This window comes from Sinohyriopsis cumingii, chromosome 1 (assembly GCF_028554795.1).
Source record: "Sinohyriopsis cumingii isolate HCF-2022 chromosome 1, ASM2855479v2, whole genome shotgun sequence".
Lineage (NCBI taxonomy): Eukaryota > Metazoa > Mollusca > Bivalvia > Unionida > Unionidae > Sinohyriopsis > Sinohyriopsis cumingii.
Window position 1 is genome coordinate 52,549,150 of NC_142961.1, and position 13,676 is coordinate 52,562,825.

Here is a 13,676-nt window from a genome sequence, read left to right on the forward strand (position 1 = left end):
GGGCAGAGTGATCTCCCATTGATATAGGGATTGGCAGCTAAACCCATGAATATCTCAGTTGTTACTGGAGCATAGGAAGCACACTCTCAATACGGACATAACTGCAGGGAGGCTGTATGTGTCTTTTGATTGGGTAAGTATTTGCAATGAAATATATTACAAGCAAAAATTAGATTTTTTAAAATATATTACCCAATCATAATACCTTAGGAGAAGAGGTGAGAGGTGGAGGGAGGTACATCCCATCATCCTGAGATGCCATCTCCAGTCTCTTAAGGTATGTGAGACAGCTTCTAGGTATCCCAACTTTCCCTCATGCAAATCCATCAAAATTGTGAAGCTACATCTGAAAAAGCTGTTGAAAGAACTGGAAACATGACCTGTTGCAAGAACTGGAAACATGACCTTTTGCACCATGACTATAGGTCCCACCAGACTGAGTTGAGCCCTTTGGGATGAATGATATCTGAGGTAAAAACTGGAGAATATGGACTAAGATCCAACTGCATGGATAATATCAGTTAGTGAAGAGTTCCTGTCAAAGGCAATGATTCTGGTAATCGCTCCAAACTTGTGAGCTGAAATGCGTGACAAATTCATCTGATTTGGAGTTATTTCTCTAAAACAGTGAGAATATCCTACTTAATCCAGGATGAATGGGTCTGAGTGTTTATATCATCCTGTTCTTGTCTGACAGGTAAAAATAGGCGTGATCTCTCTCATTGAAATGGCTTGGTCTTTTTAAGATTCCACTTCCAGGCTCACACTTCCAGGTTCATACTGGATCCTAAAAAGTGGCCGTGAGTGGAGTATCCAGAGTAGACAATGATTTCAGTACAAAGGTCCGGTTACCCATAGATGGAAGCCTGTTCTTGGCAATGAATGAGGGAACCATCATACGTGAAACTGTAATTCAGGTCCCCTGATAGGGCATGTATTTTACCGATTCTGCCTGCTGTTGCTAATGTGAAAATGAAGCGGGTCTTTTATTGTTGGTTTTCTGAAACGTTTTTGTATCAATGGCGTGGTTAAGGAACGGGAAAATTCACCTTCTTAGTGGCTTGTTTGTGTACTTCGCTGATTGAGCTGTTAAAAAGTAGATTAGAAGATAATAGCTGTGATCATGGCTTGGCCTTATGATGATCCTTTTGGAATCTGGAAGCGGGGAGCACAGCATCACAACTGAATTAAGAGTCCCTTCTACTGTACTAAGGGCTGACAAAATTGAGGTGCCAGGTACTAGGCTTGGCATCATAAATGGAGAATGCAGTGAGGCCACATGTAGGTTAGACTGGTCTCCATAATTGCCTGTATACACCAGGTTCAACAGAGTGGATGACAGATTGGTTTGTATGAACTTATTGTGTTAAGGTCTTTGTCAATGAAGACCCCTTGTCGTAGGCCTAGGCTGGTTGAAACGGAAATAGGCCATGTTAGTAGAGAGGAAGTCATCAGAGTTATAATACTGGGATGTGTTATGGGATGTTTGATCCACATGACCAGTCTGTGTATCGGTGGAGCGAAAGGATACTTTGTTTTGTTCATCTGTTCACCGTTTATCATCAAGAGCTGTAGATTAGAGGTGACAAGGCTTAAAGGTATCGCCAGCAATGTGTGTGTGTGATTTGGATTTTTAACATAGCTTTAACAATGTTTCAGTCATATCACTACGATGTCTGCAGTGTTGCAGTTTATAGTGATGTCTAGCAGTGGGCATCATGCTGCAGACATGTAGCATGATGTCCCACCCAGTCACATTATCCTGACACCAGGCCAACCAGTCCTAACACTAACCTCTAAATGCTGAGCGCCAAGCGAGGCAGCTGTTAGTACCATTTTTGCAAGCCTTTGGTTTCACTCGGGTGGGGATCGAACCCACGACCTCCCGTCTCAGAGGCAGACACTCTAACCACTAGGCCACCAGAGTAGTACTGCCAGCAATGAGGACTCTTGTGAGGACATAGGCACCCAGGGCTGTATATATCATATAGGTTTCTGGCATTTTGCAACTCGAGAGCCCTCTGTCGATTTATCTTCCTTTAATGCCAAAGAGTTCCCATACAGAGGACATGTCAGCATGTAGGATTGTAGTGTCTTCGTCCTTAGTTGTATATTTGTTGACTTTGCCCATGGTCTAATCTGTTGGACAAGTAAAGCAGAACATATACAACTGTTGTAGCTCTTTTTATTGAACATAAAGATGGTGCAGAGCTATGCCTTATAGCGTTACCTAGAAAATAGCAGACAAAGGTAATTCATCATACTACCTGTGAGAGGTTCAAGAGCAACCTGTATAAATTTAATGTAATGAAATGTGGTGTCTGGACACTAAATGTATTAGCTGTGAAAACTCACCTTTATACACACATTAAGAGTTTTCTACAGGTTGCAAGGGCTTGCATGTTAACATAATTAAATGTACAGTCAAACTTATATGTGAAGCTGCACAGGCTACCTGTATAAGTACCCAAGTACAATTAATGTGTAAAGAGGGCAAAAATTTAAAAGGTCCACCAACTTCTATCAACAATGATTCTGGCTTTTGCGAGCTCTCTTGTGGTTAAAGCCTGATTCTCAGCATGAGCAGAAGTAGAAACCGAGATAGTCATGAGTTTTGCCACCAATCCCTATATCTAGGGGAGATCACCACCTAGGTGGGCCCATAACTTTTAGCTCTTTTTCGCTAATAGTTACATCTGGGAGGGCTTGCGTTACAAGGTAGTAGTAGTTCTCCTAAGATATTACAACTGGGTAACATATTTAAAGAAGAAAGAATCACCACCTAGGTGGGCCCATAACTTTTAGCTCTTTTTTTGCAAATAGTTACATCTGGGAGGGCTTGCGTTACAAGGTAGTAGTAGTTCTCCTAAGATATTACAACTGGGTAACATATTTAAAGAAGAAAGAATCCATACATCTGCATAAATTCTGACACATTATTAAAGATCCGTTTTCAATCAACAAGTGAAGACAATTTTGGAACTATAAATAACATATTTTAATACCAACCAAACTCCTCCTTGTTCACATTTTCACAAGTGAAGAGTGTTCTGATTAACTTGAGATGGCCTGCCAGCAAACAATTATCTGTATCTTTCAGCTCTTGATGGGTTGAAGGAACAAAGTTGGTCAGCCAGTTGATCTCGTCTTCCAACATTGAGTGGACATCCACCTGGAGATGCCGTTGATCTATGACTAAAAAAAAATACAGTATTTATTTATGGATCAATGTATGCAAATGTGTGTGTGTGTGTGAACAGAAAAAAGCATGACAGCACAACAATGGTCATTTGGTGGCAACGAAAAGTTCTAAAAGTAAAAAGATAAAGAATTGCCAAAGAAAAATAACAGTAAGATAAAGCCTTCCAAAAATAATTATAAACATGTCATTCTACAAGATAAATGATAAAAGGTAAAGATGTTAAAATACTGTAAAATGTGTATAAAATAGAAGGTAAAAAAAATACAAAATCCTTAAAATATATGGTCAAAACTTCTTCATGAAGACATTCAACAAGTTCACATTTTATCTCACTGTTGATTTGCACCATCAGACTGTCATGAACTCAGGCTAAGGTTCACCCTACAGGAGACATACATAAGTCAGGCATGTGTGTCATATACATGACCAGCACAATATCATTTCATCCTTGCATTTTGTTCTGTATAAGGACTCAAAATCTCCAATGATGGGTTGGAGTTTTCAAGACTTGTTTGTAGAGTTCATTCTACCTATTTTACCAAGTGCTATAAAACATACCAATTTATATAATATCTGAATTTAGTTTATGGAGTCTTCAAAGAAGAAACAGGTGTCTTTAGGGCAGCTTTGACTGCTTTATCTGCCCTTTCATCACCCTAATGTGACAATGCAACCAAAGTTACAGAACACTTCCAGATTGTAGGAGCAAATCATGTTCCTATTAGATTTGGGATATTAATGGGTTGTCAAATTTTAGGTTTTGTGTAAATGCAATTTCTGCTATAAAAATAGAGGCATTTTTTGGCAACTGGCTTGAGATGGTGAGATTGAGTGACCCAAGCACAGCTCCAATCTTGTCTCCCTATTTAGAACCATCTGCATTAAGAATTTTTGGCCACAATATGAGGTTCTGATTTCAATGAATTTACTCTGAAAAACAAGAGACTTGTTTGAGGACTTTCTGAATTGCCGAAGATCAAATATTATCTAGGTTTATTTTCTTTTAAAACCAAGGTTATTTGGGTACATAGTATTTAGCAGTAATACTCAGATTATTTGCCTCTTCTATATGAGGATAAATCTGTATGCCAAACGGTATAATGAAAATTGGTTTTCTCACATACAATGCTTGGTATTCAGGGCAAAGAAGACAGCATGTGTGGAACTGTTTTGTTATTTAATGAAAAGTCCATTTTATGTTAACCTGTCTTTAAACTTGTTTTAATCAGATGATAGTGATCTTAAAACTCGATAGAGGCACTAGTACCAAATTATTTTAATTATCAGCTACTAATGCAGTGGAAATGCACACTGCTCTCCATGTATGTAACTCCAGGTAGGGGTTGAGAGGGTGTGTCCATATTATGATCAGGTTAGTATTCTTGAATATAAATATTTTACTTCAAAACCTGATTTCTTTTTCAAATACATTACCCAATCACAAAACAGTAGGAGAATAGATACAAGCTGGAAGGAGTTACATTCCCTAATTCCATAGTTGGCCTTGGCTCAGGTCTTCTAATTATGTGAAGCTTGAAGTATTGTACAAGCAGCACATTAGGTTTGCAAAACTGAAATGAGCATATACGGTTTGAGAGAAAATGTTCACCCCTGTAAACTCAGAAGAAATAGAATAACCTGCATGATTGCAAAGCTGCTGAGTAATCCATCATTTCTGACCTCGATTCCATGGCCTGAATGATGTCAGTCAGTCAGGAGCTGGCTGTGCTTGAATACTCATTAGCTGACATGAGTATGAAATTCATTGGGTATTGGGCGAGTTCCTTGTTAACTGAACAGATAACCTGACAAATCCATGACAAAAAAGTCTTGGTGGAAATATGGTAATCCTCCCATGAAAAAAATAACAAGCAGAATCTCCTGCTTCTACTCAGCTCAGTTGGGTCCTACTGACAAACTTGGGGAAAAAAAGGTCCAACCAAAGAAGACAGCATCTCAAAACAAAGAACTGATTTCCCATGAGCTGAAGCCTATTCCAAGCTTTCATGAAAGAAACCAAGCTTTTGTGGTATAACTGCTGAAAGGTTGGGTTAACCAATAAGGTGTGAATTTCACTGAATCTGCCAATGTGACTAGGAAGTAGGTATTATACAAAAGGAGAGTCAGTGAGGCTTTAGACAATAGTTCAAAGGATACCTTGTTCAACCATATCAGAACTCACAGCAGCTTCTATTTCAGACAATGCACCAGGGTCTTTGGTTGAGACAAGTTGAAGTTGAATAGAAAGTCTGAGGTCTTTGTTATAATCTATGCCCTTCACTTCCATGGTGGCAAAATGTGTCTGGAATCATTGAATGATAGCCCTTGATTGTGATTTTAGCTAACTTCTGCTCAAAAACAAAGGAAGGAATTTAAACATTACTGAAGCTTTTAAATTTTGTTTGCACCATTGGGTGGAAAGTCTCAATTTCTTCTCATGGACATTCAGAGTATTTGGTGTTCTCAGCAACCACTTGTTTGGAGAACTGTTTCTTTCTGAGGTATTGTTTAGTACAAACCAGGCATGCATGTTCAGCAATAGCAAACTCTGTACATTTGGTGGTTTAAGTTGGAGAAAGAAGGCTAGGTTCCAGGAGTTGATCTATGAGTTTTTCAACTTGAAAGGAGCAATCATACTTAACCTGCACTTGGATTCCCATGCTTTCTGAAGAACTTTAGTAATCAGAAAGGTTGTACTTCTCCTGGCATTCACTTCAAGTGTCATCAAATGTTGGAGGTGAGTAATGGGTGGCCTGGAATGAGTAACAGCCATAGACAGTACTGGGTTACTAAGGTGTGATGGTGCTGGGTCGGGTGATGGACCTGTCTACTGCCAATCTGTGATGCTTTTATAGGTCTGGAACCGGATATTGTGGGAAACTTATTTCGCAAATCTGGTGCCAGTTGTGCTGAATGTTGAGAGAGAACTATGGATGAAAACTGCATGACTGGGTTGTTGTTCATCCTTTGAGTCTGAACATGACAATGACATCAATAACTGGGTGGTTTCTGAGTACAAGAATGGCTGATAAGGCCAATTTGTGCTCTGAACTGTCTGTAGCATACTGGACAGGAGATGTTTTTTTGGGGAGGCAGCCTGTGTGAAAACCTGTGTCTGGGACCCTGTCCTGTCATCTTATCCTCAGGCAATCCAAGTGAAACAGCTTCTTGGTATGGCATCTGGACACCATCTGGGTTTCACATGCATACAGCATAGTTGGCATGCAATTGCTTTATAAACATTCCCTTTTGTCTCCAGGCTGATGCCTCTGCATTCCCAAACACATGCACATAGTCTGACAAAGGCCACATTGCTGTAGCAATTCTGGCAGTGTCCTCAGATTGAAGAACATGCCATCCATCATTTTAGTATTTTCATAGTGATTGAAGGCATCAGTAAACATGACAGAGAAAATAATACTAAAGTGGACAGAGTCCAGCAAACAGCCTTGCTTGATTTCACTGGTGACTGGGAATGGTTCAGATGACAGTATCATTCACAACATAAGTGAACATGCCATCATGGAATTGCTGAACCATTACAATGAATTTTTCTGGGAAACAAAATTTTGCAAATTTTCCAGAGGCCCCTACAACTGGTTGTGTCAATGGCTTTTGTCTAGCCAATGAATGTTATATACAGTGTTATGTATATTTGATTTAATTTAATTATTTGTTTGTTAGTTTTAATTTTTTTATATTCCATTACATGCTATTGTAATGTAACTTTATTTACTGGATTTGACATTGTCCCGAAATTCAGTTCAGTTCTGTTTGACCTGACTGTTATTGTGTTTGTGATTGATTAGGATTTGTAACGTAGCTTTAACAATTTTTCAGTCATATCACTAGGCTGTCTGCAGTGTGGCAGTTTATAGTGATGTCTAGCACTGGGGCATCATGCTGCAGACATGTAGCATCATGGCCTATCTAGTCACATTATCCTGACACCAGGCTGACCAGTCCTAACACTAACCTCTTAATGCTTAGCGCCTAGAGAGGCAGATGTTAGTACCATTTTTTGAAGTGTTTGGTATGACTGCCAGGGTTCGAACCCACGATGATGAAGTATCATCTTCTAAAACATGCCTTTTGTAGTTGATATTTCTTATTCAGTAGTCTCCATATGGCAGCATCTTTCTCATCAACTCAGTCTGGATGCAGCCAAGTACAGACTCTCTGCAGGATGAACAGATTTCCATGAGTTCACATCAACCGTTTCTAGTTGGCTGTAAAGTTCCTCCAAAATATGCCTGTTTTACATTCTCCTTTTTCAATTTCTATACATTGATCTTTGGGGGCACTTTTCTTTGGGCAATTTGTGTGCTTTCCGATATGCTGTAAGTTAATGGCAAACCCCAACACCAGCATCACACTGCTCTCTTTCACTCCATCAACTCCAGAAGGTGTAACTTAGCTCAGTTACCCTTCCTCAGCTAGCAAGTTTAACTTACAGCTTGATGTTGAATCTGGCCAGTTCTCAGTCAACTACAGCTGTTCTTCTGCCCGGAGTATATGCTGATGTTACTGTCCATTAGTCTAAGCGAGTTGTGACACTTTTGTCTTCTTGTAAGAATTTTGGCTGCTAAGGTGGGATCCCTTTCAGCTGCAGCAAGCTGAATTTTGTTACAGTGAAGCAGGTAATGGTCAGGGCACGTTTTTTCCACTTTCAAATGGTAAAGAAGGTATGTTGCAAAAAGGGGTTGCTGAATTCCACTGCAGCTTTGGTCCAGTGAAAAGTGACCGGGGTTGCTGAAATCCACTGCAGCTTTGGTCCAGTGAAAAGTGACCCGGGTTGCTGAAATCTACTGCAGCTTTGGTCCAGTGAAAAGTGACCCTATGCCCTGAGCCACCTAAGTACAGATCTGCAGCTACAGCTCCAAGTGTATACAAATCTGCTGCTTTGACATTGCCACATGACTTGAAATGTATCTAGTGGGGTAGAGGAATAATGCAATGATTTGGGTATGAGTTTGATTTAAGTTTGGGAAAGTTATCCAGAGTCACTCTCCCTCTCTCATCCAGACCCATTTGAATTCATTGGCATGACAATGTCCAGATGTCTGGAGACAAGTATGGATGCAGTGGATGGCCATTTGGTACTACCACATGTCCAGATGTCTGGAGACAAGTACGGATGCAGTGTATGGCCATTTGGTACTACCACACATGACAATATCCAGATGTCTGGAGACAAGTATGGATGCAGTGGATGGCCATTTGGTACTACCACACATGACAATATCCAGATGTCTGGAGACAAGTATGGATGCAGTGGATGGCCATTTGGTACTACCACACATGACAATATCCAGATGTCTGGAGACAAGTATGGATGCAGTAGATGGCCATTTGGTACTACCACACATGACAATATCCAGATGTCTGGAGACAAGTATGGATGCAGTGGATGGCCATTTGGTACTACCACACATGACAATATCCAGATGTCTGGAGACAAGTATGGATGCAGTGGATGACCATTTGGTACTACTACACATCACAATATCCAGATTGAGATAGCATCAACAGCAATAATGATAGTGTCCACATCATTGTGGAAGTGCTTCTTGGCTCCCCCACTAGCCCAGGTTAATTGTCTGAATGTTACTGCTGCCCATCTCTGCCGATCGATTTCAAACAAATATCACAATTGTGGCCAAAATGAACTCCCTTACAGCTAATACAAGTGGGGTGATTATCACCAGCCAATTGGAATTTATTACAGACCCCATACATAATCCTACCAATTGTTACCTGAAATTAGAGATAGCAAAACAATGGCAAATTGTTCAATCATTCAAACATTATGCCACAGTTAAAGTGAGGTGGATACCAGGAATGAAGATCAATGTCATGAATGATCTTATTACTGGATATAACTTACAAAAAAAAGGGTTGAGTACTGAAATGGAATGCAAGTACAACTGACCATTAGGGCTGGCAACAAAGATGGCACTGATCAGCTTCTTGTATGACAAAGTAGACATATGACGTGCATTTCCAAAACTTAAACTAAGGTCTGAAAATTGACAGAAGTGACATCTCCCACCAGACTTAAACGGAGAAGTGAAAAAATCAAAACAGAATTAGGAAGAAAAACACACTAAAAATGACCTTAAACAAACAAATTCAGTTGGAAATCCAAAGTCTGGAGATAATAAATGTTCAGGGGCGATAACTCTTCTAAATTATGAGACAGAATGTTCGAAATCACATCATTCAAGGGTGCATCAATATGAAGGTGAATTACAACTATGGCTGAAATCCAGCTTTCCTTAATAAAGTCATGGCACGAAAAGGAAAGTCAATCAGTGGTCACAGCTATTATAAATGATTTTTAAAATGCTGGAAATCAAACTTGTTGAAGGTCGTATCTATATGAAGCAGCATGCCTCATTTTGGTTGAAATCCAACAAAGCTAGTAAAAGCTGTGGATAATGTCTCTACCAGTCTTGGAGGACTGGATGTTTGAGTTAGTGGGTATTATCACAATGTATTATGACTATGTAACCTATCTGAAGAAGACAACAATATCATAGCGATATGACTGAAAAATTGTTAAAGCTATGTTAAAAATCCAAATTACACATACACACACACACACAAATATCCTAGGATTTTATGGCTACCCACAACAGCATCGCATACATAGACCATGGTATTTACACACTGCTTGTGAAGGACTGGACAAAGAAACAACCAAAATACTTGCTAGTGTCATTATACATGAAAATTCCTACATTACCTCTACATAACTACAGCAAACATTCTACTAACCTGACAGTTTCTCCAATAATTTGCACCTGAGATCAAAATACTGTGAACACTGGTTTAAAAGCCTGGAAAAAAACAAAAACAAGACTACATACAATGCCTTTGAATATTCCAAGACTTGGCCACTAAAATGCATTAACATTATGGTCTTGAGCAAAAAAGGTCCACCACCACCCCAAAAAAGAATACACAAAAGTACAAGAAAGTCGATAAAAGAATATCTTTGACTTTTATTCAACCAGTAACTTTACAATCATTTGTTTTGAATGTTCCCCACAAAAAGAAATACACATACCAATATCCAAGATAGGAACGAACTAAATTCATTAATTTGTGGTGGGGTTTGGGGAATATGCAGTTCTAAAATAATTAAATAACCTGATACTTGGGCCTATATAATTTCAGATCTTGTATTCTAAGCAAAGTGCCTGTCATGCTTGCCATAAAAAAAAACTTCTAATTTGCCTGAGAAAACTCCAATTGCACTGCCAAAATGCAGTTTTATTTTCAAGTTGTTCAAAGACTAGTAAATTATTAATATGTATCCCTTGTATGTTCCTTACCCATATAAAGATTGTCTATTTACTGTACTTCTCTATAAATCTTTAACCTTTGTGTACAAAGTGAAGCATGTTACCCATGAATGGGGAACAGATTACCTGCATTACCAATAATAAATGCTCACTTGGCTTTAACATATATGTGGCTCTGCTAGCAGTAGTGCTCACTAGCCTTTAACATACATGTAGCTCTACTGGCAGTAGTGCTCACTAGCCTTTAACATACATGTAGCTCTACTGGCAGTAGTGCTCACTTGGCTTTAATACTCTGCCAGCAGTAGTGCTCACTTGGCTTTAACATACATGTGGCTCTACCCACAGTAGTGCTCACCTGGCTTTAACATACATGTGGCTCTACCCACAGTAGTGCCCCCTTGGCTTTAACATACACAAGGCTCTGCTGGCAGTAGTGCTCACTTGGCTTTAACATACATGTGGCTCTACCCACAGTAGTGCTCCCTTGGCTTTAACATACATGAGGCTCTGCTGGCAGTAGTGCTCACTTGGCTTTAACATACATGTGTCTCTACCCACAGTAGTGCTCTTTGGCTTTAACATACACAAGGTTCTGCTGGCAGTAGTGCTCACTTGGCTTGAACATACATGTGTCTCTACCCACAGCAATGCTCTTTGGCTTTAACATACATGTGTCTCTACCAGTAGTAGTGCCCACTTGGCTTCAATATACATGTCTCTACACACTGTAGTGCTCCCTTGGCTTTAACATATGTGGCTCTACTTGCAGTAGTACCACTTGGCTTTAACACACACATAGCTCTACTGGCAGTAGTGCTCACTCGGCTTTAATACTCTGCCAGCATTAGTGCTCACTTGGCTTGAACATACATGTGTCTCTACCCACAGCAATGCTCTTTGGCTTTAACATACATGTGTCTCTACCAGTAGTAGTGCCCACTTGGCTTCAATATACATGTCTCTACACACAGTAGTGCTCCCTTGGCTTTAACATATGTGGCTCTACTTGCAGTAGTACCACTTGGCTTGAACAAACACATAGCTCTACTGGCAATAGTGCTCACTCAGCTTTAATACTCTGCCAGCATTAGTGCTCACTTGGCTTTAACATACATGTGGCTCTTCCCACAGTAGTGCTCTTTGGCTTTAACATACATGTGGCTCAACTGGTTGTAGGACAAAAATATCATTTATAAGGCCATTAACTGCTACATGGTCACTTTATCTCCTTAACAAATGGAGGTAGTGATGTGCTGGGAGGGTATTCAAGTCAGAAGACCCCTTACTTTCTTTAATAAAGAAGCCAGAGAATTCAGATGAAGAAGGAATATGAAGTGCTGCTTGATTCTGCAAGATTCCAGCTTTCAGCCGACCATGAATTACAAAATGTATGCTCAGCTAACATGGGTACGTGAGAAAGCTTGCCAGTAGCTTCTCATGGGTTGGTGGTTCTTCCCAGGGTTTCCCAGGGTTCTTCCTCCACCAGTTATACTGGCTGCCATATATAGCCTATCTTGTGCTAAAAAATGGTGTTAAACCCTACAACAACTACAACAACAAAATGTATGATTATTTCTTGTACATTTGGAATATTTAATACAGTCCAGATGAATGTCCCAAGACAACTTATTGTAGCCACACTTTCCCACAGACTGTATTGACATTATTCCTTTATATAGTACATGAATTAAAATATTTATAATGTGATGCATAACTCACCTTGTTTGTATGTACCACATATGGACTGCACCAGTTTTCTCTATAGATCTAGTAACCAGTAGTATAAATTTACCAGTCTTTTTTTCCATGTAAGAAAAAGTGTTCTGTGTTTGATACAACTTTTATTGAATAAAGGAAGTATACATACATACTATAGGAATGTGAAAAAATTCAATGCATTGAATCAAATATCTAGTAGAGACACCACATACAACATACATTTGTAGTTCCTGTAGTGTCAATCAATAACTGAAGAACACGCATCAAATGAGCAAGCTGTTGTTACTCCTTGCATACAATGACTTACTGGTACCTAGACATAAAATGATTTACATGATTTACAGAATGCAGCACCATTAGAGATAAATTATTGTAGAAGCCAGGCTGCAATTGCAATTAAGAACACTGCTACAGGCAAATTTTGTGACGTGAACTGGCACATGTCTGATGACAAGATGAGTTTCATGAGGAATTGCATCATACTGACAATTCTTCACTCTAAGGGAGATGTATGCACATCAACTGGATGGTGTGCTTTTTCAGCACGAAAAAGAAAGCTAAACAATAACTATGGGTTAGCTATTGCTGCTATTATGCAAATCCCTTTGTTAATGACATTAATGGTTATTTACTGAGTGCAGCTGTTAATACAGTTTACACAATTAGGTCCATTTTAACTGTTATTTTCTCTTAAAAACAATGCTATTTTTGAAAGTTTACAGATAATGTTATAATAGAAGATGTTCTAGCATAGCCAGCATATCTTTGCTAATCTAGAATACCTTTTTATTCTTACTGAATAAGCTTTAGGGAAAACTATGACATACATGTCTTTATGTCCCATGTACTTCATCATACACTCGAGGTATGAACAGTACGGTGTTTGTAATCTCATTTTTCTATTTGTATACTGCTTTCAATAATTTGTAATCTCATTTTTCTATTTGTATACTGCTTTCAATAATTTGTTCAAAGTGAGTCGTGGAAATAGTATCAAAATTAAAGGGAAGCTATGACAAATTCATAACCAGTACAACAATTACTTATCATTTACTGAGAAATAACAAAGAAGCTTAAGCTGAACAGAACACAAATTTCTGCAGGTGTTGTGTATATGCTAATAGGTACATGGACATGTAGTCAATCAAGAGGGATGTACTTGTAGCTAGGTAACAAGTATGATGTATGCTCTATAACTTTGGGCAGGGGGTGCTCAAAAAATGTAAAACATTTTTTCTTTCTTTCTTCTACAATACACATTTTCATCTCCACATGAGCCAGGCCACTGCTAAATACAAGAAATGTTACTACTCTATACTATGTACTGGGAATGGTATGACTGACTTCTGTCACAGTGGGTATTATGGTTCCAATTATGATTTCTCCAATTTGTTAGTTTAGAATATCAACTAATGAGATAAATGCATGAAAATCAGGGAGGG

At 39.0% G+C, this 13,676-nt stretch overlaps 1 protein-coding gene across 5 annotated transcripts in view; it reads right to left on the reverse strand.

The window, feature by feature from the left end:
* Nucleotides 1-13,676, reverse strand: part of LOC149806871 (ubiquitin carboxyl-terminal hydrolase 24-like) — a 311,591-nt gene that overhangs the window by 131,259 nt on the left and 166,656 nt on the right. For all 5 annotated transcript variants that reach the window (XM_089959015.1, XM_089959005.1, XM_089958996.1 and 2 more), the window contains exons 35-36: nucleotides 9,983-10,044; nucleotides 3,010-3,195 (exon numbers count right to left, since the gene is read on the reverse strand). In XM_089959015.1, the coding sequence (XP_089815141.1) occupies nucleotides 3,010-3,195; nucleotides 9,983-10,044 (248 nt within the window). The remainder of the gene's footprint in view (nucleotides 1-3,009; nucleotides 3,196-9,982; nucleotides 10,045-13,676) is intronic.